The 27,989-nt window shown below is 43.9% G+C and overlaps 2 protein-coding genes across 7 annotated transcripts in view; both read right to left on the bottom strand.

Annotated features, from left to right (window-relative positions):
- The window catches only part of LOC135388275 (uncharacterized), a 49,219-nt gene extending 23,970 nt beyond the window's left edge, over nt 1–25,249 (bottom strand). For both annotated transcript variants that reach the window (XR_010421323.1, XM_064617709.1), the window contains exons 1-4: nt 25,102–25,249; nt 24,184–24,702; nt 23,888–24,056; nt 23,643–23,781 (exon numbers count right to left, since the gene is read on the bottom strand). Coding sequence is in view for 1 of the 2 variants with exons in the window: in XM_064617709.1 (XP_064473779.1) it covers nt 23,643–23,781; nt 23,888–24,056; nt 24,184–24,262 (387 nt within the window). In the remaining variant the exon portion in view is untranslated. The remainder of the gene's footprint in view (nt 1–23,642; nt 23,782–23,887; nt 24,057–24,183; nt 24,703–25,101) is intronic.
- Nucleotides 476–13,328, bottom strand: LOC135388274 (uncharacterized). 5 transcript variants are annotated; one of them, XM_064617706.1, is made up of 3 exons: nt 13,297–13,328; nt 11,918–12,125; nt 476–8,513 (listed from the first exon to the last, which is right to left on the bottom strand). In XM_064617706.1, the coding sequence occupies exon 3, from the start codon at nt 8,094–8,096 to the stop codon at nt 4,614–4,616; it is 3,483 nt and encodes a 1,160-aa protein (XP_064473776.1). In that variant the 5' UTR covers nt 8,097–8,513; nt 11,918–12,125; nt 13,297–13,328; the 3' UTR covers nt 476–4,613. The 5 variants fall into 5 exon arrangements, with proteins under 5 accessions (XP_064473776.1, XP_064473778.1, XP_064473777.1 ...); XM_064617708.1 differs by lacking the exon at nt 13,297–13,328 and having other exon boundaries at nt 476–7,720; nt 8,089–8,513; nt 11,918–13,191; XM_064617707.1 differs by lacking the exon at nt 13,297–13,328 and having other exon boundaries at nt 476–8,381; nt 8,449–8,513; nt 11,918–13,191.
- Nucleotides 25,250–27,989: the final 2,740 nt, after the last annotated feature.

Below are 27,989 nucleotides of genomic sequence, written 5' to 3'. Positions count from 1 at the left end.
TTTCTTAATATTATAATTAGGTGCACGCCCTACTGTGTTGGAGTAAACCACGTCAGAGTGATACCGACCTCACTGTGTCATCTGAGGAATTAACCACGTGGGCACCAGCCCCCATATCGTAAGCCAGCCTCCAGCAAGTCCCTCGCACGCGCAACACGCGCTTCTTATTATAATTAGGTTGCATGCACACCTACTATGTAAATAACAAAGACTGGGCACGCGCCTCAGTCTTATAAAAACGGTGCATGCAAACGGAGATTAGTCAGAACAATAAAAAATGGCAGACCAGTTCTACATCAATTTACTCTCAAACGCTTCCACCGATGTATTTCCTAATAACACGATGAGTAAGTTCAGAGTTAAACTTGCTCATCCCGTGCACTTAGATGGGAAGTGGGAAGTTGCCCTGACAGAGGTGAATGTCCCGTTTGCAATTAAGAACGTCACGGACACTGATAACGCTATATCTGAAACTAGTCTCTTTGCTCCTACACTCACAACAGAGCAAATTAAGTTTCGCGCAGGAGAAAACATTATCTTACCAATTCGACAATTCCTAACGAAACATTTAAAAAGCCAAGCAAGGATTCTACGTGTCACTGGACATTATGAGCTACAACTGCCACTCAATACCGGACTTGAGTTGAGCCTAGCTCTCTCTGCCAAGCTTGGTTTTCCTGAAAAGATTATTGGATGTTCGGAAGTGGATGAAGGTCAACCAGTAAAAGTATTGAAGTATCAAGAGGATACAGAAGAAAAAATTACTTTAATCACGTACCGCTCACGTACAACAAAATATGAAATTCCAGAAGGGTATTACGAGTCGGGAAAGGACCTAGTTGATGCAATAAATCATGCATACCGAACAAAGCTAGGGCTACCAGAAAGTGCACGTGTTTTGTTTTATAATCCATACAATGGAGTTTGTCAGCTGGAAGGTCGTAGCGAGGGTTATGTCACATTTCATCCATATTTGGCTCTGATGCTTGGATTCGGAAAAAGGACAACCTTCTCAAGTTTTGCTGTAGCCCAGCGGGATGTCTGTCTTTTTCCAGCACAAAATTATATCTTTATTTACAGTGACATCATCGAGAATGAAGCTGTCGGTGATATCACGGCACCTCTTCTCCGTTTACTCCCTTTCAGAGTGCAGAGTCGGAATGAAGTGATTTCATATTCTTTCACTAATCTTTACTATAAATATGTGATAGCAAAAGAACTGACCACCATTCAAATCGAACTGGCAAACGAGATAGGTGATTTCATTCCATTCATTGCCGGCTCAGGACGTGTTGGAGTGACACTGCATTTTCGAAAATGTATATAACACAGGCACCCTGTTGCATAGCACATTATGGTACGGGCAAACGTGATCAACCACTGCCACATTATTCAGCTCCTCTTTATCAAGTCGGATCTGGTTATTTCTCTGATTTAGTGCAGCAGTTTATACCTATACTAACGAAGAAGGTAGCTCCCTACGTGGGTCGAAAGCTCCTCGACACTGGACGACACATAGCAGAAGAAGTTAAGCAGGGATCAACGTTTAGAGAAGCTCTAAGGAAAGGAGTTGGTCGTACAATCCATTCAACACGTGACGAGTTGCTTCAGAGGCTCAGAGGAAAAGGAAGGAAAAGAAAACAATCTGTCAACAATAAAAGCAAACGTAAGAGGGTGGGTCGGTCAGTAAAATCCCTGAAGAAGCGAAGAAAGGTCGATTTTTTTACTACAGAAAATGTCTAGCATCGCAATAGTACATAAGAATTCCTGCCTCTGCACCACAAACCAATTGGAACTGTTTTCTCTTCCTCCAACAAACTTTTCCTTGGAGAAGTCAGAATATGTGGAGTTTTTTCCAGTTTCTGCCCCTACAGCAAGTGGTGTAATCGAATATAATGTTCCAGGTCTCGGAGGTGGATTCTTTGACTTGCAGTCTAGTTTTCTACACATTCAATGCAAAATTGTACGGAAAAATGGAGATACAGCATCAAGTACAGTTGGCAGTACAGTGACACCAGATAGTGTGATACCTGTGCAAGCATTTGCATCCTCGCTCTTTCATCATGTCCACGTCTACCTTAATTCGACACTGGTTTCTAACTTCGAAAATTATGCATATCGTTCATACTTGGACATAATAACAAATGCTAATAATGTTACTCAAACTCACACCCTCTCTGCAATGCTCTACGAACCAGATCCAGTGGGAGAATCTGAAAATTTTGCCGCTCCTGTTGAGGCAAAAGGAATTTTTGCACGCTACAAACGGACCAAAGGTTCGACACTCTGCGATCTTTATTCCCCTATCTTCAGTGATATATGTCAACAGGAAAAGTTTCTTCTCAATGGAGTCGACATAAGAGTTGTCCTTCGTCAGAACACAGATGATTTTCGACTTCTTGCACCTGCCAGCGAGACTGAAAAACACACTATAGAGTTTTCACGAATTGTGTTGTACCTGCGACGTGTGCAGGTTTCTCCAAGTGTACTCGTCGGCATCGAACGAAGACTTCAGACAACTCCAGCATCATACCTCCTTCGAGGATTAGAGATTAAGTACAGGACAATTGCTCCAAATCAATCTCAAGTGATTTTCGATGACCTTTACAGTGAACGAGTTCCCTCAAAGCTGACAGTATTGATGGTTAGAAGTGAAGCCTACCAGGGTAACAGACAAAGGAATCCATTTAAACTTGAAAATTTCAAGCTTAAGAGAGCTGTGCTTGATGTTGGTGGACAACAGTACACAGATGACTTTGACTTTCAACGATCGATCTACTCTAAAGGATATATGAATTTGCTTCACAAGCTGAAGCGGAAAGACATACCTCTAGCTCCGGCTGCATATGAGAAAGAAACGTTTATGCTCTACTACCATCTCACTCCAGATGTGGAAGTGCAGTCGCTGAGTCCAGTGGTACAAGCCAATGTTCGTCTCACCCTAACATTTGGTGGAAATCTTACAGAGGCTGTTACAGTTCTCTTTGTTTCAGAAACACCTCGTGTGCTAGAAATCAACAAAGACAGACGAGTCAAATTCGTATAGAAAAAAAAATGGAGGAATGGGAATTTTATGCAGCCTTTGCTCGAAATCACTGCACAAGGCCACTGTTTCGTGGAACATTTGCATGCAATGAAATTGCAAGTCAAAAAGCTGAACCAGGGCTGTATGTTGTAAACACAGCTCCTAGATCCTCTCCTGGAGAACACTGGACCTTATGTTACATCTCTAAGAACAACAGCATTTCTTATTTCGACAGCTACGGCATACGACCAGTTTGCAAAGAAATTTACCAGTTTATTCACCCAACATCTTCCTTTCACTACAATGCAAAACGACTTCAGGGATATGGATCTGCTACATGTGGACTGTACTGCTTGTATGTAGGTAGTCTTCTAGCCTGTGGTTTCTCTCTTCAAGAGTGCACTCAGAAGTTTTCACCAACCAACTTCAGACACAATGACAGATTGATAGAAACACTTGTTCGAAAAAATTTCCCAAGAAAAACAGAGGATATGTCATGCTGTAGTGTACTATGAGCATTCAATAAAATTTCAGTTTGCCTGAAAAGAGCTTTATTTGTCAACTTAATTTGCACACTATATAATGAATCATTGGTAATAAAAAAAATCTCATCTGAGATAGGCTATTTACAAACAGTGACTTGCAAACAAAGACATTGTTGATGATTACATACATGCTATTAGAAACTGGTTATTTCATACACATACAGTCAAACTCCTTTATAGCGAACACCTTTTTAACGAAAATACCACTACAGCAATTTTTTTGCGGTCCTGCTGGAGCCCTATAGGTCCAATAATGGACATCCTTTTTAACGAAAATACCTTTACTGCGAATTTTTTTTGCTGTCCCCTGAGTTTCGTTGTAAAGAAGTTTGACTGTATAATCAAAAATTTTCTGACACGGATCATTTACAAACAGTGACTCTCATCTGAGACAGGCTATTTGCAAACACTGACTTGCAAACAAAGACGTTGTTATAGATTACATACATGCTATTAGAAACTGGTTATCACATACTCTTATAATCAAATTCTTAGAAAACAGGTTATTTCACGCACATATAATCAAATTCGTCTGAGACGGTCCATTTACAAACAGTGACTTGCAGACAAAGTCAGTTGTTATTTCCATCGCAAATGCATGCAGCAATATGGGAAAGCAAACTGTCTCTCTTTCACTCACATCAAGAGCTACACATTACTTCAGGAAGACATGAAATTCATCAAACCAGGTCTCAGCTTAGTCATCACTCGTGGCTAACAAATATCCTCTAGCTCCTAACTCACAGTTGTAAGTAATCCCACACTGACAACCATAGATGTGGAATAATGCAATAGCTTTAGTTCATGGTTCTAACATGACATTGTTCTAATATATGACAAACCATAGCTATATGGATGTAACATCTTTATTACAATTTTTTTCTGTGGGACCAGGAATAGAAGGGCAACATCTGTTGCGGGGGTGATAACAGATGAGTTCCCTCCTACTCCCGTATGCCAACTCTGTAATGAAACCTCGTGACGGTGCACACCCCAACACCATCGCTTCATTAGAGAGACCAATCCGTACACATTAAAAAAATTCAACCATAGCCAAAAGGTAGCGTGTCAATTCCATCATCACAAATGAAGCGTTTCGTATCCAGTGGATTGAGGGCTATTTTTGTCACTGACACACTTTTGTTGACATTGTCCTTGTGCACAATGAGGTTCTGTTTAACTTTATGCATTGTGCCCTGCTCGAGAGCATTCGTGTACATAGAGAAGTGGAGTTTTTGTGCTTCACATTGTTTAACACCCTTAGCGCGATTGTACTGCTTTTTGCTGCACAGATCGAGGGCGTACAGCTTTGGCTTCAGACAACAGAAGCCAAGAATGTGATCACGAGGAAGCTCATTTTTAAACTTTCCTAGTACCATCCTGTTTTTTGTCGAATAGAGTGGGTGATCAGGGTCATATCCAGAGTTGTCTAGATGCTCGTCAGCTAGTTCGTGGAGTACTTTATCGTCACTCAGCATCACAATGTAAGAATCAGTGTCCATGTATAGCAGTCGTGTATCAGGGGCTACACGGAGAAGATGGTTATGATAAAAATCAAACATCTTCAGCTTAGACAATTCCAATATTGTGAAGCCCAGGTACAGCGGTTGCTTCATGCGAAGAACAGACTGACTAAATTGGAACAAGATGACGTGAGAGCTCAGAGGGCGGAACTGTTTCAAGTTTGGTTTACGTAGAAGCTTCAACACTTGCTCATCTGTTACTGTGAGGCGACAATTTACGAATTTCCTGACTTGCATACATGTCCTGCCATATACACTATTAATCATTAGCTTTGATTGCTGTTTCTCAAATGCGTTTGTAGCTCGCTTCCGAAGTTCGTGATTGAAGTCGACATAGGATCGCAGAAAGGGCTTTTGATTGAACTTGAGAACCCTGTGAACTTTAGTGAGACGCAACCCCAATTGCAGATACAGTTGCAAATTGCGATAGTGGAGAAAGTACCTCTCTTTATCAAATAATGTTAGCAACAGTTTTGCTTCGGTAGCTTTCTGTGGAAGATTGAACTTCTTCATGAGCGCCTTCTGATAGTCTGACAATAGCTCATAACGAACGGACATTTTTTCAGGGGCAACGGGAAGATCTCTGTGGCGTTCATGAGTTGCTCGGTCATACACTAGGTCTACCTCAAGAAAGTAACCCACAGGGCTATCATCTCGTATCTGAGCTATATCCAAGTTAACAATTTCCTCCTCAGTGAGCCACTCAAATCCTCCGTAAGGCAATGGTTCTCTCATGACTGCTCCATACAGGCCATTTACATCAATGTAGTTAATTATTTTTTTTTCTTTTTCGGGATCAAACTGTTCTGTTCCTGGCACATTCGCAGTTGCTTTTCTCAGGGAGCACTGTGTGACACCTCCTCGTAAGCCATTCTCGATGAGCAGGTACGCGTTGGGGTCGTTAATTAGTTCTAGTTCTACCTGACTCATTTTTAGTGCACAAGACATGCTTAATCCTGGAAGGGATACAAAATGAAACGGTTCAATCTTGTGCACATCGAGTGTCCACTTTCGAAAGTTCTGAAACACATCTGCTAAAAGCAGTGTGTCTGTCAGAAGGTATAAGTCCGAATACTCTCCAAGACTCTTGAGCCGAAATTTTTCATACACATTCTGCGCGTGGTTGTAGTCTTGTTCACTTACTTCGGTTCCATTCAAAATGTTAAAGAACTTATCTCGAGGTGGTAGCGAAGGCTCATCATAGGCTTCAAAACTGGTGACAAAGTTATAACAGAAGACCCCCTTACGAACAACCAGCTGAAAGTGTTCCTCATTTGGAAAAAACTGGCGAAGGCATTGAAAGTTGGATTCACCTTTATCACGTAGATTTTTCACCAGTGTTTCAAGGCTTGCGTTCAGAAAACTCAAACTGTCCAAGAATCGATAAGAGCCGATGTCAATTGCTTTAAATTTTTGACAGCTGGTGGCAATCACGTTGATGTCTGACTTCTTAAGCAGATGTAAATGAGACAGGAGAAAACTCATGTCATAGTTAGCATTATGTGCAATGATTGGAATCTTGGGTGGCACTCTCAGTTTCAGGTTACACGTCTGACATAGTGTTTGTCGAAATTCTCCGCTTACATGGTCATGGTCTCGAACTTTTTGTCTTTTAGCAAAGGATTCTTTGCAGATATTACAATGAGTGGCTGCTGTATGTTGACGCTCATTCTCTTCAGTCATTTCTAGAGGTGCAAAAGCATGTATCCATCCTAAAATTTCGTCATGCAATTTCCGCAGCAGCTCCATAAATACTGTGACACAATTAGGACCACGGAAAAGATGCTTTTGCAACACGTGTGAGTCGGATGCACGTATAACCAAAAGGCAAAATGAGGAAGGACAGTGATCCTCATACACGTTTGTTTCCTCCAAACAAGGTGACAAAACACTTTCAAAATCATATACACAGTAGAAAGGGACTTCCGACATGAGATGTTCCCCGGCAAATGCTACCGTCTCTCCCTTCTTAGGGTAAATTGTCTTAGCAACCTTCTGATGCAAACACATCTTTAAATGATCACTGAGGATTCTGTCTGATGAGAAGCCCATCATACACCTCTTGCAATGAAACCGTCCGCTAGGTTGAAATAATCCATTAAAATTTGTGATAAGCAGAAAATGAGAGTCGATTAGCAACAGATCCACATGTTTCTCACGCTCGTCATCGACAACCTTGATGGGGTACAGAGATTTGTCTTCCCTTTCGTAGGCGTACACATTGATACTGATACCATTATTTTTTTCGAATGCTTCAACCTCTTTTGGGAAAGCTACCGGGAATGTTTTCGGAAAAACATACTCAGAAATATATGGTCTGTACGAAGATGCCCTACGCCTGCGATAACCAGTAGCAGGATGCAGTGCAGCTATTACAGAGAAGGCAAAACACATGTTCTGCTCATCTTCATGCAAACCAAAGTCCACACACAACAGAGAACGAAACTTATGCTTCAATTCTTGCGGTAACTCAAACTGGGCACATCCAATCAGTTGAGGCATCAAACGTCCAATGTTCATGATACAGGCATGAATGCGAAAGAGAAAAAAACCTGAACCTTCTACTTCGAGGTTTTCCAAATTTTGTGCTATTTCAGCAGTCACTTGAGTGATAGAAGGTTCTACATCTGCCTCTGACCATACTGTCACTACTTTGGAAGGCACGAAACTAATTTCGAGCTGTAACTCATCGTCTGGCGTGTGACGACCAAGTTCCACTTTAAGCAATACAAAATAGCGCAGTGGGAAACCAAAGTGTCGTAAGACATCAGCAATGTACTGTCTGTACTCGTGAAAAAAGGTTGTAACATCATGTCCGCTAACGTCCCTGTCGTGTAAATGTAGCTCGAACCGATTAGTATAGTTTCGCAGTGTGCACAAAGTCTCACAAAAAGGAATGCAGGGGGCTTGAAGATTGTGAACATTTGCCAAGTGAATCTGAAGACCTAATGCTGTTGCATAATACTGCCGTTCGTGCTGGGAGCATAAGTGACACGTCACCATATCTCATCACTTTCTCTTCGAATTGGTGAAGATAATATCTGGCGAAATGACTTTTTTACCATCTTTGGTAAACCGTTCTTTCTTCTCCATTTTGAGATTTGGAAGCAGTCGCATTTCCTCTAGCTCTTCCTCCGACAATTTTTTGAAGCGTCCAGGTAGATACACTTTCACTGGCTTGTCGTTTTCCATGCGGAGCTCCACGTATACGGCCTCGCCATACATAGTGTCAATTTTCTGAATGTCCAGCACTTCGAACTTTTCGTTTTTGGGTATGTTGCTCATTTTCTGAATTTCACCGTCACCACATTTTTTCAGTTTATCCAACTTTTCCATGACGGATGACATAGCTTACTTGTGTTATGGAGGCTTCGCTGTTATGATGACAATTTGCTTTCTCCTCTTGCTGTATAGAATGAACTGAAAGAGAAGAATAGATTTGTAAACTCTTACATCTTCCACAGGAATATGTAACACACCTCCTCAGTCTGACGTTCTGAATGAAGAACCACTCTCTATGTCCGCTCTTATATAGCGATTGCATGCAGCTCTCTAACATGTGTGCACAGCCTTGAACGTCTACATCCTTGCAACGTTATACGTGAAGACATGTTTCAGCGTGTCCTATCTAACTTCATTGGTCTGGTAACTAACATACCTGCGTGCACAACCTTGAATGTCTACAACCTTGAACGTGTGTACTTCGACTTTGGGCAAGCTTAGAGCACAGACTTGTCTTTGCTTTTTGTTGTAACCTTCCATTATGGAATGCTCCTGGTCTGATAACTAACACGGCTGTGCGCAACCTTGAATGTCTACAACCTTGAAGGTCTGTATTTCAGTTTAGCCAATCTGAGAGTGATGTACAGGCTCGTCTTTGCTGTAACCTTCCTTTATGTAATGTTGTGATTTCATAGCATGCTTCATTCGTTTGCAAAAGATGGCTGAGGTTGGACCTTATAGGTTTACCACTCCGGTCTCAATGACCATATCAGGTCAAAGCCAGAGTGGAAAGACGACACTTGTTACACGTCTAATTAAACATAGAGCTGCTGTCTTCGACAAACCATTTGATCATATATTGTACATATACTTGTACAAACAACCAATCTTTGATAATTTTCCAGAGGTAACCTTCAGTCAGGATATTCCTACTAATCTTGATACTGTAAGAAATTCTTTAATTATATTTGATGATTGCTTAGCCGACAAACAAAGGCTCAAAGAAATCTGCAATTTTTATGTAGCTGGCTGTCACCACCTCAACTGTTCAGCTATTTTCATAACACAATATTTATTTATTAATGATCCTCTGTATAGATGCATTCAGTTTAACAGCAGTGCCTTAATTTTATGTCGTTCCGCCCGCACTGCGGACCAAATGCAAATACTTTCACGACAACTGTTTGGTCGAAAGAAAAGTGAACTACTGCCAAGTATATATAAAGATGCTTGCAAGAAACCATATTCATACCTTGTAATTGACCTATCCCAAAACTGTTCAGACCAATTTAGGGTGTGGACTAATATATTTCCAGACGACCAGCGACAAATAGTATATAAAACATGAAACGTGTCAAGAAGAATATTCATTTCCTTCAGTTGCTTGCTGATGCAAAGTTGCCGGAGCAACGTTATTTTCTCCTGGAACATGCTACGAGAGAGCAACTAACTGCTATTCGAGAGATTTGTATGAATCTTTGTAAAGGAAACATTAAGGTAGCTCCAAGAGTGAGAAATCAGTTGCAACCTTATGCAACACCTATCCGCTTTTTGGCAAAACGAGACACTACAGGAGTGAAGAAAGTTCGAAAGGTATTGCAACAATCTGGTGGTTTTCTACAGTTCCTTTTGCCACCTTTGCTGGGTCTCCTCTCGACTTTAGGTGGAAGGGCGATAGCAAAAGCAATCGGAGTGTAGTCGATGCAGAAATACGAGCTTGTGCCTTACCGGGAAACCCCCATCCCACAGATATTGAAGAAAGATGAACCAGACGATATCAAAGCAAAAGAGATAATCCAATATCTTCACTCCTTGCTACATCCCACTGTGAGTGAGAGCACACCTACACTGGGTTCAACAACAGCGAGAGAAGAGGAAACACAGACCGAGGAAAAAAGTAATACTGTCGTTGATTTCATGAGCAGTGGCTATAAAATCAGATCAGAAAACCTATTACGTCTTCTGGAACCAACGATCTCATGGGATAGGAAAACATTTCAGATAATTGTCGACGGTGAGCGAGTAGACAATACTAATATAATTGACCTCGTATACTATCTCGTGACGAAAGCAAGAAATGTTCAAAGACCACCCTATTTTGATCGGATTTTGCCGCTATTGGTCAAGCTAAACTTACCAGCACTTATTGTGCACCCATCTCGTCTTCAAAAACATACAGCAGAGAAAACTCTGGCCACTCCTTCACCTCATTCCGTAAGTGAAGCTTCCACACCTCGACGTGCGTCACCACCGCTCACACGAGCCGCGAAGCGCGCACGACAGCTCACATGGACACCGTACTGAACTCCGAGGAGAGAGGCTACTTCGAAGAAGAAAAAATACTGTCACACTTCCTCCAAGACATCATAAAAAGGTATTAGCTATGCTTCAGCTGATGACAACGGTTCTGGCTTACGACGAGTACGGAAGAGTTATCTGTCACGGAAAGGTGGTGCCACACTCATCTATTGTTGAGCTTTTGAAGTACGAACTTCACAACAGGCAACCTCCCTGGATGAGAGGAGACGTTTCAGCTACAATCAACGCTTATCTATCACTCGATGCTCTTAGAGTTTGCAGTAGGAAGAAGTACTAATGGCAGCCTACTATGACCCGCAACATGTCGGCAGCTTTGGTGGAGTGCAGAGACTTGCTCGAGCCATTGGCGAAAAGAAGGACAAAGTCACTAAATTTCTGGAGACAAGTGATGTGTACAGTTTGCATAAGGAATACAAGCGACCCACGAAGTTTCGAAAAACCATTGCACTTGGACTTCGTGAACTATTCCAGGCTGACCTAAAGGATTTGCAAAGTCTAAAGAACCAGAACGATGGTTTTCGCTATTTGCTCTTTTGTATAGATGCTTTCTCTCGGCTTCTTGCCATTGTACCTATTCGTAATAAACGATCTCCCGAGGTTATTCGAGCTTTTAAACTTGCCTTTAAAAGAATTGGGACACCCAAGCTTTTGCACACAGATCGTGGAACAGAATTTACAAACAAGGTGGTACAACAGTTTCTGAAAGCAAGGGGGATCCGGCTCATCCATACAAATTCACCTATGAAGGCCAGTATCGCGAGCGATCTCAGCGAACAATTGTGAGCACACTGTACCGTATCTTCACATTCCAGGGTCACAAGCGATATGTGAACATTTTACCTCAAGTAGTGAAAGCTTACAACAATCGCGTACACAGATCGCTTTCTGCCAGACCAGTGGACGTAAAGAAAGAAAACGAGCACATTTTCCGAGAGAGACTGTACCCCAGCCCGGTTGGACCACCAAAAAAGCCGCGCTACAGCGTTGGAGACGTAGTGAGAATTGCAAAATACAGACATCAGCTAATAAAACGTTATTTAGGGTCATTTACGTCAGAACTCTTCGTGGTGAGAGCGATCAAGTTAGGGTATCCTAACACGTACCTATTACGTGATCTTAAAAATGAAGACATCATTGGTGGGTTTTATGAGAGTGAAATTGTACGAGTGAGAGAGGTTCCAAAAGTAGAGAAGATCATAAAACGACGAGTTAGAAATGGGAAGCTTCAGTACTTGGTTCAGTTCACTGGCAGTCTGGACAAGAAGTGGATCGCAGAAAATTACCTTGGTTTGTAATGACCAGTCAAGACAAGTCAGCCGCCGATGACACAACATGGCCTGAGGTTGATCCTCGGCTTGATGGCGCATGGTTGTCATCATCAGACGCAGATGAAGAGCAGCCTGTGCTAGGTAGAGATGTGTGTGGCAGATGGAGAAGAGGTTACACACACGAATTTCGGATGCAGCCTGTGTGTCGTCTCAAACACGTCTCCTACAAGGAGATATTGGAATGTGGGTTAACACAAGTAGGCAAAACTTCGCTCGTGGAAGCTTTTAAAATTGTGACGGATATGGTGTTGTTTCAAGCGCTGCCAGATCAACCTCCTGACAGGGTTACTTGGAAAACTGCAAAAACAATGTATGCCAGAGTTCACACCGCCTGTACGTTTGCCTCGGAATCACCTTTCGCCTTACTTGCTGAATGGTCACGTCACGTGGACGAAATTTTGACATATGCTGACGAGGTTGACGCTATGCATCTTGCTGCCGAGAGTCTATGTTTCATGGAACAAGCCGAGTCTGAAGGTTGGCACTACTTAACAGGCTACATCAGCAAGCTAACACTTGACCTCTTCAAACATCGACTGGTGCACAATGGAGCATAAAAAAATAATCACCGCTCGTGTATCAGGGAAATAAAAATGTACATTTGTACTACGCCCTCTCATTTCATTGTGAGTGAACAGACATGGATAGATGTTTGTGTGTTCTCTTCTCCGTTGTGTGGCACACGTTTTTGCTTGTTGTGGTGATCATCGAGCTAACAAAGCTTCCATCCTCTTCCCTTCAGCTTCATCAGGGCAATTGCAGCAAAGAAGCTGAACTGGAAAAATATGTTTATGTACATTCGTGCCCTTCTGACTTGCTTGTGGTACGCATTTGGAGTGAAAACGGTAAACCGAAGCGTTCTGGTGTTACCCTAACACGAAACGAAACACGCCAGCTGCAAAAATGCTTAGAGACAGCCAATCTTACAAGGACCTATTACGATAACGAATGCTCAGATGTATGCTGTTTGTGCTTAGAACGTGAGTTAAAACTTCGCCGCTGCCCAGGCAACATTTACTCTCTTGGCAGAACAATTGGTCGACATCACTCTGGCTATGGAATCTCACTATCTAAAAGGGCTGTGATCTCACTGTCCTTGTATCTAAATAAAAAAAAAAAGTAACTGTTTGCAAACGTTTTCACTTCCTGTGATGGACTAGGAAAGCATTCCTTAAATCACAAAGACCTGCATGTCGCCACTGAAAGCGGGAGGCATGAAACCTTGTCGTTCCTCATATTTGCATTTCCATAAATGACTTGCATGTTCATAGAAAAGCGTTATATATATATATATATATGTATTGCAAAAGAGGAGGGCAAATCCATGTACTTACCACAGTCTGTCTTTCCAGTCAAACACTCTCACAGAGAAAAAAATCTTCATCTGGAATCCCGAGTGGATTAACTTGAAAAAAAAAAAGTTTTCCACCTCTTCTCCATTGTATAGCACACATTTTTGCCTTGTTGTCAAGGAAGATCTCAAACTCTTCCCTTCAACCTCCTCGGAGTAGTTACAGCAAAAGAAGGAAGATGAACTGGAAAATATGTTTTATGTCAAACCAAAATCAAACGATTAAAAAAAAAACACCGTTTCGCTAATTTTAAATGCAAAGAAACATGCAGTAGCAAGACTGAACATTTCCTAAAGTAGGCTTTCCCCCAATGCACGTAGGAGTTGGGTGAAGACTAGCTACATCTCACAAATGAAGGTAGACACATTCCTTTCTTTCTGACCTGTTTGCCATTGACGTGCAGGTGAAGTGTTCTGTTGTTACCCGAACATGAAATGAAAAAGAGAAGCTAAAAAAATGCTTAGAAGAAGTCGATCTTACAAGCCCAAAATGTGAGATGACCCTTCAACCTCGTCGGAGTAGTTACAACAAAGACGATGAACTGGAAAATATGTTTTATGAAGAACCAAAGTCAAACAATTAAAAAAAACACCGTTCCGCTGAATTGAAATGCAAAGAAACAAGCAATCCAGCAAGACTGAGCATTTCCTAACGTTGACTTCCCGCAACGCACGTAGAAGTTAGGTGAAGCCGACTTGTAAATTAGCAATGTCCTCCAAAACATACAACGCAATGCAATGTCCTAAATAAAAAAATAATGTTGTACTGTTTGCAATCGTTTATTTTTCACTTCATCTACTGCGATGATCTAAGAAGGTGCACTTTAAAATCACAAATATTGCATGTCGGCAGTGGGAAGGAATGAACCTCTTTTCTTTTTTTCTTTCACCTACATGCATTCCATAAATGGCTGTGACCTTGCACGCTCACAGGGGAAGAACTTATAACAAGAGAAGAGAAAAAGCATGTACTCACCTTAGTCTGCTTTTCCAGTCAAACACCCGCACGGAAAAACCTGAGCTGGAATGTCAAGTGAATCCACCTGAAAACAATCAAGTGGCATTCACTTGACATTCCAGCTCAGTCCGGAAAGCGTTGCGGACGAACCGTCTTATATAGAAGTCGCTTCGTTTGCCTATGAGAGTGCAGCGTCGACCGTCTCGCCCCAAAGACGTGATGAGGAAAGTGATATTATCGTTTATCCTTGAGAGGTAATTACGGCTTTACCCGGGCTGGCTCGCTCTGTTCAGAAATCAAAGCAGTCAGCATGGAGGTGGCTGTCATTAGTATACTGCGTCTTTTTTTCTTCTTCTTTTTCCTGCGGCGCAACATGTATCGCATAGTAATTATTTTTCCTGTCTTCGAGTTGCAAAGGCGACACCGGCTAGAGTAAAAAGGTACGACCTTTATCCAACGAGTTGTCTTATATGCAAATGCTTGCTATTGCAATAACATCGTGTATCTTCGAGCGTTTATTCGCTCGATTACTTGCTCGCGTGCTCATGCAAATCAGCAGAAGAGATATCACAGTCTGAGTGGAAACAGCGTGACCTTCAGCCATCCCGTCGTCTAATATGCAAAGCGTCGCTAACGCAACAACATCTTAATGGAATACGGAAAAAGTGATCTTATCATTTCTCGAGAGTTAATCCGTGTCGTACACAAAACGGATTAATGGGGAGAGGTAGCCTGGTCGACTACAAGTCCAAGCATGTTTAATGAAATCTCTACAATGAATATCATGATGTTCCCCCATGATGCGTCGGATGTCGAATTTCGAAGCGGTAAGCCTTTTGTCGGTTACACACCCTTAGCACCCTGTCCATAATCACATCTCAATACTAGCTACGCCATATCCTTGCAATTCGCAACGATGTTGTGGCGGCGGCCGGTGCATTTTTTTTCTTTTTTCGATCGGTTGTCGAAGATCAGAGCTGTAGGCCTTCTTTTTTTTTTTTTCGGTTACGCTCTTAGCGCTCTGAAGTTTAAGTATATACTGTCTCTTCGCACTTCGGAAGGAGTCGATTGGCTGATCAACCATTTCCATTAGGCAGACGATAGCGAGGTGTCCTACTTGTCGACTTTAAAACGTAATAAGAAAAAAATTATTTGAACAATGTTGTGCCATGTATGAATCGAGCTATCGTTTTATCCTTGCAGGGATCCAATAAACAAAACACAGAAGCCGACACTGAAGATTTTTGTTTAAGTTTAATTTGTACAAGCTTTCACGTGGAGGTCCACGCTTCCTCTGTATTTTGTTTATGAGATCTACAGGACTTGACTCCCCTCTTCGTATACGCTTTTGCAGGATCGAGTAAGAATTGTGCAACTATCCATAAAGAATTAAAAAATAATTACTAAGATCCTTAGATGGATGAACGGTTATGGCACATTTCTGATTTCATAACTAAGCTAATTATTCATTGTTAACGTAGTTTGTTTAAAACAAGAGGTATATCATTCTGATGGAACTACACAATTAAGATGACATTCAGTGAGTGCATCCTACAGGCAAGCAAAGGGGTTGGTGCCCCCACGTGGTCAGCCACAACTGGTCAGGTTTAAAATCTGCGAGAGGGTGGAGGTAAACTTATTAAGAAGTATAACGACAGCTTCGTGGGCTGGTTCAACCGCGTTTGAGAGTAAATTGATGTAGAACTGGTCTGCCATTTTTTATTGTTCTGACTAATCTCCGTTTGCATGTACCGTTTTTATAAGACTGAGGCGCGTGCCCAGACTTTGTTATTTACATAGTAGGTGTGCATGCAACCTAATTATAATAAGAAGCGCGTGTTGCGCGTGCGAGGGACTTGCTGGAGGCTGGCTTACGATATGGGGGCTGGTGCCCACGTGGTTAATTCCTCAGATGACACAGTGAGGTCGGTATCACTCTGACGTGGTTTACTCCAACACAGTAGGGCGTGCACCTAATTATAATATTAAGAAAGGCATGTTGCAGGGATGGCTTACCAGATAGAGTCGTGAAAGTGGGCTGGTGCCCACGTGGTTAATTCCTCAGATGATACAGTGAGGTCGGTATCTGTGGGCTGGCGCTCACGTGGTTTAGCCCTAATTAACATTCGCAAGAGCGGGATGGGGCGGGGACGGGGGCGGTCTTGTTTGTTGATGCTAAATACGCTAGCTAGCGTATCTAGCAATTGTTTTGCTAGATAGGCACTGCGAGATACGCTAGTTTTTCTGACTACTCACTACGTTCTCAAGTTTTGGAATCTGAGAAGGAGACACGCAAACAAATGCACTTTTGTTCGTCTCCTTCTCTTGTCTCCGAACTCGGGGATATGCTGCTTATGTAACTCTAAATATTTCGTGTGGACAGGTGTTACCTGGACAGGTGTTCTTGAGGACATGTGTTACCCAACAGGTTTTATTGTCAACTACTATTTTCAGACAGGCAGAATAATGTTCTTGATGTAACTGGACATGTAACAACTTAGATAGCAGCAATAGTGAGAGGCTTCAGCAGCTAAAGAAAGTGACGTTCCATTTGGTACCACAAGCAGGAGGAGGCTCTATCCAAGGCGTGGCCCCAGGCTACCCAGCTGCTTTGCCACTTTCACATCTTACACGCGGAGTGGCGGTCGCTTACATCTGCTAAGGATGGAGTAGCAATGGCTTATGTCTGCTTTCAAGCAGGTTAGTATGTCACAGTATCACACGATCACGTGTTACTGCAAACTTTTTCTGTTTAAAAGTGAGAAGCTTTTTCATAATAGCCTGATGAATGGCAAAAGGGTAAGGGTGCAGGCCAGCTGGTACATGGTGAAATTGGTAACATGGTACATTTGTGGTACACATGGTACATGGTGAAACATGGTAGATTTAGCCTGATGAAATTTTGTTACGTGTGGAAGTAGATAGTGATTATAGAGATACGAAGTACAATAATAACAATAACAATTGCATACCGAGCTCTGACTGACAGTATTAAATTACCGCTGCAGGTCCTGTATGCTGACTCTGAAGCAGAGTTAGTGGCAGCAACTACTCGCCTGAAAGACTTTCCAATAGCCAGTACAGTGCAAGAGTGGAGACAATTCTGAAAAAGAAGGAAGAATGGGTGAGGCTCTTCCGGGAAGGCATAATCTCACGGGGCCACCCAACAAATAATTTCGTAGAAGCGTCTATCCGTGTATTGAAGGACATAATCCTCTGCCGGACCAAGGTCTTCAATGCCGTGGCACTAGCAGATTTCGTTGCAACGGTGTGGGAAAAGTATTTCGAAAGATAAAGCATTTGTTTATAAATAACTTAAATCCAACACTGCACATTGTGTCGGGTGGGCATGTCGAAAAGAGTATATCGTCATTTGTTCAGGTTCGGTAAGAATAGGAAGGAGGAAGCACTATTCACGAGCTGACTTACTTAAGTGACTAGCTGCAAGAATGTCTAACTAGAACAAAGCTATACCCTGCATACCTTGCTCTTTGTACAGTGGGATCTTCTCCTGTAGCTTCGATATGGGCTCCACTGCAGTCGAAGTTGTCCAGGCGCCATATACTGTGCCAGTGGTACACAGTAAATGGCACAGGGTTCAGAGCACAGTTTGCCAGGTTCACGACCCCACCTTCCATTACCAGCTTACAGGTACGGCAGGCTGGTTCACAACGAAGGAGCCTGAGGGCATCAGCGCATTCCGTGCTATGACTTTGATCACCCCAGGCAGGGGACGCTCTACACGAAGAAATGAATCATTCTTCTTCGTGTTCTTGTTAACCTTCTTGATAACCTTCTTGATTTTAATACCAATATTTGCGTTGCAGTTTGTAGCAAGACGTTGGCGTTGTTCAGACTGTGGTGACGGCACCTCCGGACAGTATGGAACACCATCTTGTTGACAAAGTAGAGAACTTGGTTTCTGGGACAGGCACTGATGGCATGGTGTGTACACTACGCAGGACAGGAATCAGCACCAAGACAACTGTGCTTCAGACTAATGTTTCTATCACGAGCAAGAGCGTCATTTAAACATCATTAAGCTAGACAAGATTCAACAGCAAACGAGAAAACACAATTTTGTAGCAAGTCCAGTGTGGAATAATTACTCGCAGAACCTAATTAACTTACAGTTGCATGGCTCAGAAAGGAACTAAGTTGCAAGAAAAGTTACAGAAGTCAAAATATATTTTAATCACAGATGCAGTTACAAGATCAGTTACTCCGCCAGATACTTCATGCGGCGTCTGTTCAAAGTTGCCACGTATTATGTTGGTTAAAAGGAGAAGATAAAACCTTGCTCAAGTACACTATTTATTTAATGGACAATGAACAGGTGTAAGACCAGTTGCACAAGTAGACAAGGATACACTACGGCAAGTCTACACAGCTCAATTTGGTGGGCAACGCCTACCAAAAGAATACCGAAACGTATTCTCAGTGAAAAAAATGTTTTGCTCTGTAGGAAACACTGGAAACTGTAATTCGACCAGAATTGTTTAAAGCACGTTCAGAGTAACTGACTCTCGAGAACAGGCAAAACATAATTGATCGTTTCTTACTCTTGAATGTTAAATAAATCTTCTAAAACTCTTGAAAATAAATAAAATTTAAATAAATCAAGCAGTGTATGTTTTACCTTTCACATGTCATCATAGTCTTGTCAATAATCCACGAAGTGCTTGCCTTGGCCTTGTATTGCCACAACCATTCTGTGGCGTCATCGACACTCGCGAGGGTGGCGCGGAAAACTTCTAGTTCCGTTGTTGACGACTGGATATCCTTAACGCAAGTGAAAGTGTTGCCCAGAGAAACCATCTGGGGAAGAGGGCCGCTAGAAGCACTGATTGACGCGGTGTGATCGGGAATAATACACGTTTGGGATCGCAAAAATTACAACTTTCGTTTGCCGGAAAAAAAAAATGAGACTCAAGCTCGGACTGGAACACGAGAGATTGTTACAGCGCATGAACTTGAAACAGACGGATCCAAGGATCATTGTAACAAACGGGAAGTTCGTGCAATAAAAAAAGAGGGAAAAGGAGGGTTGAGCTAGGGAAATGGCTGTAAAACGACACATGTGCGGACGCTGCGTATGGGAATGTGACATTAGGCAGCCTACGCAGCTGGTAGCGTTTTGTATATGTGCATCTTGCGTCCTTCCTTTTCTGTACATCTCAGTGTGTGTGTCCAGACTCGAGGTGCCTTTTTTTTTTTCATCTGCTCGAGGAAAATCCACAGTTTCGACAGCACAGAGCACTGCAGCTTGGTTGGTTTTTCCGCAGAGCGGATATTTTATTATTTCCAGAAGAGTGCGGCGCGCGCACCGTCCTCGCTTGCACGCCCGTAACTATGTACACATCAACGTGAAGTGTCATAGCATAGGATAAAAATGATGCTCGGGCAGCGTCAAGTGTGGTTAAAAGAAAAGGTTCTGGCGCTGGTGATTTTTGTCTTTTTCTTTCCCTTAAAGATGAAGCTAATGGCGCGGAATGTGCAACTCACACAGGGGAATCCGCGAGAACGAGGTTGCTAACTGTTGGCCCCAAGCACGAGGGTGTTGCCAGAAATCAAGGAATGCTCAGCTACCTTAAAGTCGTGAGAGCTTCATTAACTACTTAAAACACATCTTTGGGCGTGTTGGTAATAGCTAGACATACTGAAAGTGACTCAAGAACGAGCCCCCTTCCCCCCAGGCACAGACACGCTGTGTGGCGAGAGCGGAGAAATCCATTTGGGGGGGGGGGGGGGAGGGTTCTCGATAAATCACTGACGACGGACGAGACGTACGCGCGTTGATTTATCCAGGCCCTCTCCCCCACGCCTCCATAGTCCCTCAATGATTGAGGGACGACATCACCTCTTTCTTTCTGATCATTCGTTTTCGATGGTGTTTTAAGCGCTAAAAGAGGTAAAGACGAACCACTTTTAGCGCTTTTAACCACATCGATGATGTCCCAACAGGCGGTCTCAAATGAGCGTCATTTATTTTCGCTTGCGATTATACAGACATGACACTGCCCTGCACCCTGCATGACGCAGGCCACAGTGTGTACTCCTACAGGGACGCGAATGGCCCGACGGCGGCGTACACAGCTGCCTTGCGACGGAGAGCGTGGCATACAGCCGCTCCGTGTAGTAAACCTCCTTCCCCTCGACCAAGCAGGGCATTTCTCCTCCGAGTTCCCTTTGGTTTCTGTACTGGCTAGCAAATATAAATACGCACTCGGGACCCGCAGACCTGCGTCGGTGTTTGACCAATTGAGGTTTGAGTAAAAATGGGGTTAGTGTAATGAGGTTTCTGTGATATGCGCTTTAGGGGTCCGCGACAGTTTCATCTATAATCCACCGAGGGGCGCCGGTGACAATTTTATTTTCTTCAGGAAAAAAATAAACGTTATTCCTAATACAAAAGAAGAACCAAAACAAGCCTGGTCGCACTTTCTCCGTGTGCGAGGCCCCAAATAAATGAGCGCGATTTGGGCAGTTCCAGCTTTTCCAAATTAGGCACGCTGGATAATCCGAACGGCTGCTCTCTTCTGAAAGCATTTTTTTTTTGAAAATTGGCTTAAGACAATTAAATTCGGTGGCAAAGCCCTAAAAAAGTTCGAAAAGAAATCGCGAAAACGCCTCCGTGGACGTACGTAGCGCAACTTTGCCAATTTCTTACGTGGTCCCACGATTTGCGAATATGACTAAAGTTACATGAGATGAAAGAGCTTCTTATAGCCTCTAATGACGTAGCCTTCTGCAGAAGGTAAACGGGTAAAAACGTGATTCTCTGACCCATAGGATCTCAAAGCGACAGGGCGTGGGAAAAGAATTCGCGCGCACCGAAAAAATAAAATAAGCAGAAATTTTACTTTGTAATATCAAAGGGCGGTGTCCATGGCATGTCTCCACAAAATTGAAGATGACCTTCAGAAAAATGGCCCCGAAAACAGCGATTTTCTGACACCGCTTCGAGATTACGGCGTCACTGTGGACAGATTCCTGAAGATATGGTCACGCGCTATACGCGCTATACGAAGGAGTAAAAAAGCTATTTTATCTCATGTAACTTTTGTCACATTCAGGAATCGTGGGACCACGTAAGAAATTGGCAAAGTTCTGCTACAAACGTCCTCGGAGGCGTTTTCGCGATTTCTTTTTGCGTTTTTTCGAGGTTTGCCACCGAATTTGATTGTCATAAGTAAATCTTCACCACCCTTCTGCCAGTGAAAAAACAATGCTTTCAGAACCCGTTCGGAGGGTTCAGAATGCTAAATTTGGAAAAGCTGGAACTTCTCCATTCGCGCTCGTTTATTTGGAGCCTCGCAGAGCGAGAATAAAATATCACAGAGACCTGCGACCAGGCTTGTTTTGCTTTTTTGTTTTATTAAGAATAACATTTATTTTTTCCTCAAGATAATAAAAATGTTACCGGATACTAGTGGGAGCTTCTCTCCTTTGATGGCTCCTGATATCTCAAATATGATGATATTATAGGGTCTGTACGCTGCCAACCGTTCACAAAATATGTTTAGTAAATGCTTCACTTGATATGTCTTTCGTTTATGCGTTTCGGAAACAGCTTTTCTTCGCGAGGCGACTATCGCGATGACGCACTCTTTGCTGTCTTATATTATATGGATACAACGTTGTCACGGTGATGATCAGGGCTGCGGAGTCGTCACTCAGAAGCTGAAAAGATTCTGGAATCATACCAGATTTATCAGAGCCCGGAATAAAATTTGAAGGGAACGTGGGACGCTGTCCTAGGAATGGAATGGGAATTGAATTAGGCATTGTTTTCGCAGGAATGGAATTGGAATGGATTGGTGTAGGCGCGTCAGTCTTGGTAGATTGGTTTTCCCCGCTTTCTTTGTTTCTTTTCTTTTATTTTTTTGTCATCACAGTCATCACACAAAGAATGGAATGGGGTTGCCAGGCCATTCCAGAAGTGGGAAATATATTTCCATTCGGAGGAGTCGAAGGGGATGAAATTATCACAAATCTCCATTCCATTGCATTCCTCGGAAAGGAATAGGTGACCGCATTCCGCAACCCTGGCGAGGAGAAGCAAGGAACAGACATTGGTACTGCTAGGTAAAACACTGCACGGGCTCAGGACCCTGTACGGGCAAAACCCGGCCTGCGGGCCAGGTCCGGCATCTTCTTTGCGCTATGTTAATGTCCTGCCCGGGCTCGGCCCGACAAACGTGTTCCCGTCTCTGTGAGCCACGGAGGTCATTCCGTACAATGCATGACTATACGGTACACGTGCTTCCGTCATCCGTGTCCATATATTTGCAAATACAAATAATGACGCTGCATTATACGTATGGTGTGAACCTCTAGAACCTTCTCAAGGCCACTTCGCATTGCTCGTGACTCACCCGTCACATGTTTCACAATCACGCTTGCAAAGATTGGTAAGAGATGGGACACAGGAGTCTGTGCACAACATCCTCTACCTCCAATTACTCCCAATCTACTCGCAATAGGCCATTTGAAAAAGTTACAGGGAGCAGCACGCGCCGTCGCAGCGGGTGCCGGGAAATTGGGTTGAAAACGACAGCGACGGCGATACACCCGAAATACGACGACGACAACGATCGAAGACGACAGGAAAAGCAATGGGCGAGTCAAGTGGTTCCACCGGAGCGCAAGTGTTTGGCATTCCTACCGTTAAGTTGTTACGCACGTACTCTGGGTTCCGTACGCGAGCGCGCTTTTCACGCTTCCGCTGTTGGAGGGTGCACGGAATTGGGGTACCGTGCTTCGTCACGTGACCCCTCCTCTTTCAGAAAGCGAAGAAAGGGAACGCAGGCCCCGCATGACGTAGTGCGGCGAGAGAAAGGGAGGAACAGCGAGCCTGTTCAGACGTCAGTTTGCCCTCAGAAGTGAAAAAGCCAAGGCGCCGTTTAATAGCTACACCAGCTATTTACTGCCTGGTACTGCCAGAAAAAGGAAGGGAGCAGCTACTTAACGCACACAAGGCAGTGGCGCTGCATGTTCTTTCAAAAATAAAACACACCATTATTATCCTCTACCTCCACAAAAGCTTGTAGTGCAACGATAACGTTTGGTTAGCGCTAGAAAGTCGTAAATCACAGCTCCAGATGCAATGCCGGGCCTTTCTCGTTGCGTCTCCGGTCGGGTCGGGCCGCATAAAAACAGGAAGACCCGGATCGGGTCATTTTTCGATGCGCCCGGACCGGGTAGAACCAGGAGAAGTCAGCCCGTTCATAGCTCTACTACAAGCTGCCGCTCTTGACGGCGACACCTATGTCGGCGATCTTAAGTCTCTTCCGCTGCCCCAACGCCAGCTTTTCTGTACCTTACATGATTTTCCGCGAGAAACGCCCAAGACGAAGCACAAGGCTTACTTTTAGAAATGTTATGACGTCATCGACATAAGTTGAAACACCTGGGCGGAGTTCCAGATCCAGGACAGCGAACTCTCGGATCGTTGGCCAATACGTTGCGATGGAATTTGCAAGTTTTGCCTGATTAGCCTGAACCCTCCTGAAACAGAATGCATGTCCAAGAATGAAAGCACCAGGGTACCTACATCTCACCACACTAACGGTTCACTCGATGCATGTTCTTATTCCATTCCTATTCCACTTACGAGCTCGGTATGTCGACACCGATTTTGCTTTTCGAAAGACCGAGATTCTTGTTCTTCAGTTGGTTGATGTCCTGGACGGTGTAGAACATGAAGTAGCACAACCCATCTATCTCCTGAAATATTGCCTGATCGAGTGAACTGACGCATGCAAGAAACTTTCCAGGCAAGGCTGCGCAAGAGAAGACATTGGTTTAGCAAGTGAAGCAGTGAACAGAGTTCACAACGTACAACAAGCGCTGCCGCATCATCAATCAATCATCAATCAATATGGAGGATTCACAACATAGATCACTTACGCGGTTTCAAGGTGCTAGTAGTCGTAGTGGTCGCAGCAGTCGTAGTGGTCGCGGTGTTGGTTGCATTACTTGGCACCATGATCGTACTCGTCGCCGTCGCACTATTATCAGAGATATATTTCTGAATGGCTGGTGTTTCCTCTTCTGCGGGGTCATTTCCTGTACCTTGTCCTGAGAATAGCAAAATTAGTAGACACGACACAGTCGCTTCACTTGAATTCCGTTAGCACTTCAATTCCGGAGCATAAAGTCTCCGGACACTGCATGAAAACAGCACTGATAACGTGATCTCAAAACCCAGTGGTGCGAGAATCCCGCGAGGTGACGCGAGTGTCTGACATTCGCAAACGCACGCTGACGGGGCAGTGAACAATGTCCAGACCGCGCAGACAAGCTACTTTATTTTCGGTATGATCTGGTATACAGCTCCACCTGTACAGCTTCGAGTGGTCTGCGTCCTGCATTGCTATCCATATTGATGAGACCCCTGCAGACGTAGCCTACGAAATACTGGGAGTACTGTAATTGAAAGTATATTGAGATTATAATCGCATACCATAAAATGCATCATTCACGGCGCACACTGCCGAAGTATTACGCAAATGTTGTGCCACAAGTGTTTGCGGGTGCTGGAGTTAAAGCAGTACACCGGAAGTGTCAGTTATTACGCCTGCCTCAATGATACGCCTGCCATAACATGCTGCTCAAGTTTACTCATGGTTCGAGGAAAATAACATTAAGGCATAAAGCACGCCTCTGCTTGTGCTTGGGAGTGGTTCACATTTGCGAAACTGAAACTGTGTCTCTGTGTGTGTATACTGTACTACTGTGTCTGTACTGTATTTTAAACCGTGCATGAAATATGTGTGCCCCACAGATATAACACAGTGAACACAAAGTTCTTAACATAAAACTCGCCTTCCAGAATGTACAGCCTCCAGTGAGAGAACACATCCGATGAGGGTCATTCATTACTGAACGCAATTGCTGCATATGCGCGCATGGCAGGTTCTTCTTCTTCTTCTTCTCCCACAAAGGAAATGGCCCTTAGGTTGTATAAGCTCGCGCTGCTTTCTTCTTGTTCCTCATCCTCTTCCTCCTTATGGGCGCTCTCAGTATCATCGTCCGCCGGAAGCTCCCATAGATGCAATGGTCGAGGTAAAATGGCGCGCGCCCAAAGCACGTGATCTCCGGGAGCCACTCACAGCGGTCTAGATCAGCTGCGCGGCAAAAAAGCAGGGGTGAAGTGCGCATGCGCAGACCGACCTCCTTTCTCAACCTCGTTTCCCTTGTCTCCTCGGGTTTTTCGTCTGCTTCTTCTTATAGGCCGCCATATTCTTCTTCTCCCCTCTCCCCCATTCTCAGCTTCGTCTGTTTTTCTTTTGCTCTTGCTGAGAGTAACGCATGTGTTGTTCCAAAGCAGAGAAACAAAAAGCGATGGCGGTTGATAAAGCAAGTTTATTTGTCCTCGCGAACGGTTTAGAAAAAGTTACAGTACTTATCTTTTCACGTCTTGTAACAGGCTTCACTGGAGCTCTAGGTGCTTGGACACCAAAGAGCAGTTCAAAAGCCAACCGCAGTTCGCACACCCAATCTGTACTGGTGTACAACTTCCGAAAACAGCTGGGCCATGTGTGTCGTTGTTGCCGATGCCGAGAACTGAAAAAGAAATAACAACAATTTATTGATGACGCGTAATTCTGAACGAAGATCACTGTTACGAATAGGCAATCGATGTTGATTTCGTATTTGAACACCAAAGCACACTTGTCACACACGGTCGCAGATCACAGAGACTGAATGGCTGCGATCGACAAGCATGAGGAGGAACTATACCATACCCATTCATATAATTTAATTAGCATCATATCCGAAACGCACAAGTTACGGCAACGCACTGCACTATGAAACGCCTTTAACGTAATGTACAGAGTGACTCGTAAATGTTGTACGTAATACACTTCACACGACAAGCCTGCATTACTTCCTTCGGTAACAAGAAGTAACCAAACTTGTCTTACCGTTGACCTGCGGGACATCGGAAGGACTTCAGACTTCCTCACGTCGCACGAACGATTTCTGCGTCCTTTGGAGGTGCAGGGATTCCCTGCCATGTTCGTTTTTCCGCTGTTGTGATGATCAGCTGGATTTGCCATTCCGTTTTCACACTAGCTGTTCGGCACAAGCGAAATCTGAAGCATTCAAAACTCCATCGAAACTAGCAAGCACAACGGCTGTAGTCCGAGAGAACACGCGTGGCCGGACAGACATGATGTCTCCTCCGTGGTTTCTCTTTCTCCTCCGTCTGACCGACCGTTCAGATCCTCGCGCTTCAATGAAATGACTCTCGTCGAAACAGCGCGAAGTAAAACTGACGTCAGTTCTCGGAGACCAATGCGCGTCCAAATATTTACTCATATATCACGCAGCCAATTAGAGGTCTTGAGATTAGCTGCGCCGGTGGCGATAATATTTTGAAGGCGGTGCATTTCGGTTTAGAGCCAGCGGCTGTATCATGTCCTGTATACTCTAGAAGAACAAAAAAAAAAAAAAGAAGAGCGGAAGCGGTAAAAGTTTTCAGATACTCTTTCAATACGTTAGACCCAGTCAACCACACCTGTCCTACGGATGTCCGGTTATTGCTCCAGAATAAAACAGTCTGAATCGATGTCCTATAGATGCGGGCACGTTACCCTTTAAAAATATCTAATGTCCCTAACTTATAGAATGAACTACGGTCGCCGGACGGACAAAGGATGTCGTATGGGGACATCCGTGTGAGTCACACAATGGACTGAAACCAGTGCCGGCAGTCTTCATTGAAAAAGCTGCTGTTCCGTTGCTGCTTCGTGTGGTGCGTCCATGCTGCAGAGGTCGGCATTTTGGCCCGCGATCACTCACGATCACAACCATCTGATAACGGCGCATCAACCTCACACTCACTATGAATTCATGCGAAGGCCGATATCGCGTCCTGTATCGCAATATTGTGATCGCAATATTTTCAGCAACACATTCAAACGGCTCGACGCGATAAAGCAGTAACCGCATACGACGATTTCTCGACGGAGAAACGGCCAACTTTCCCACCGACACGACAACTCGACGAAGAAACGGCGGGATAAACCGCATGCATAGATTTCCACTGCGGCGGACGGTAGCGCCCTAGCGGGCGTTTCGTTAGTCTGTGTTAAACTTTGATTTGAACTTAACTGATAAATATTTTGGTACACACAGAAAAGTTATAGTTGCACACACAAGAAGTTATTGCGGTCAAAGCATATTCGCGAAGCAAGCGCTACAAAAGCGCCCTCAGACAGCATGCTTCCCAGTTCCCAGATTTGTCATACGGGCATCCGAAATGCCTGCCACGTCCGCTCGTGGAACGATAGTGTGTGGAGCGGTAAGCGGTAACCACATATGACGATTTCTCGACGGAAAAACGGCCAACTTCCCCACCAGCATGACGACTCGACGGAAAAACGGCAAGATGAACCGCATGCACCACTGATCTCGATTGTAAAAGGCTGGATCGCGGATAGGGAGCGCGAGCGCGAAGAAACCGGCCGCCATCTTACTGTACCCACAACAGTCGCCGCAGCGATCATGGCAACTTCTTGCAATTACGGTCGTACCAACCGTACTGGCAAGGATACCGGGCCTAAATTTATACAGGTGAGTCACTCTTCATCGAGGAATAAATAGGCGTCCATTCTGTATATTTAGTTGACCATTATGAATTTTTTTTTTGCCCAAAACGAGCACTGGATACAGGTTGCTTGATCGCTCTTTCGACGTTCAATCGA

This window comes from Ornithodoros turicata, chromosome 3 (assembly GCF_037126465.1).
Source record: "Ornithodoros turicata isolate Travis chromosome 3, ASM3712646v1, whole genome shotgun sequence".
Lineage (NCBI taxonomy): Eukaryota > Metazoa > Arthropoda > Arachnida > Ixodida > Argasidae > Ornithodoros > Ornithodoros turicata.
Note: the sequence above shows the minus strand (reverse complement) of the source record. Positions and strands in the feature narration are given on the sequence as shown.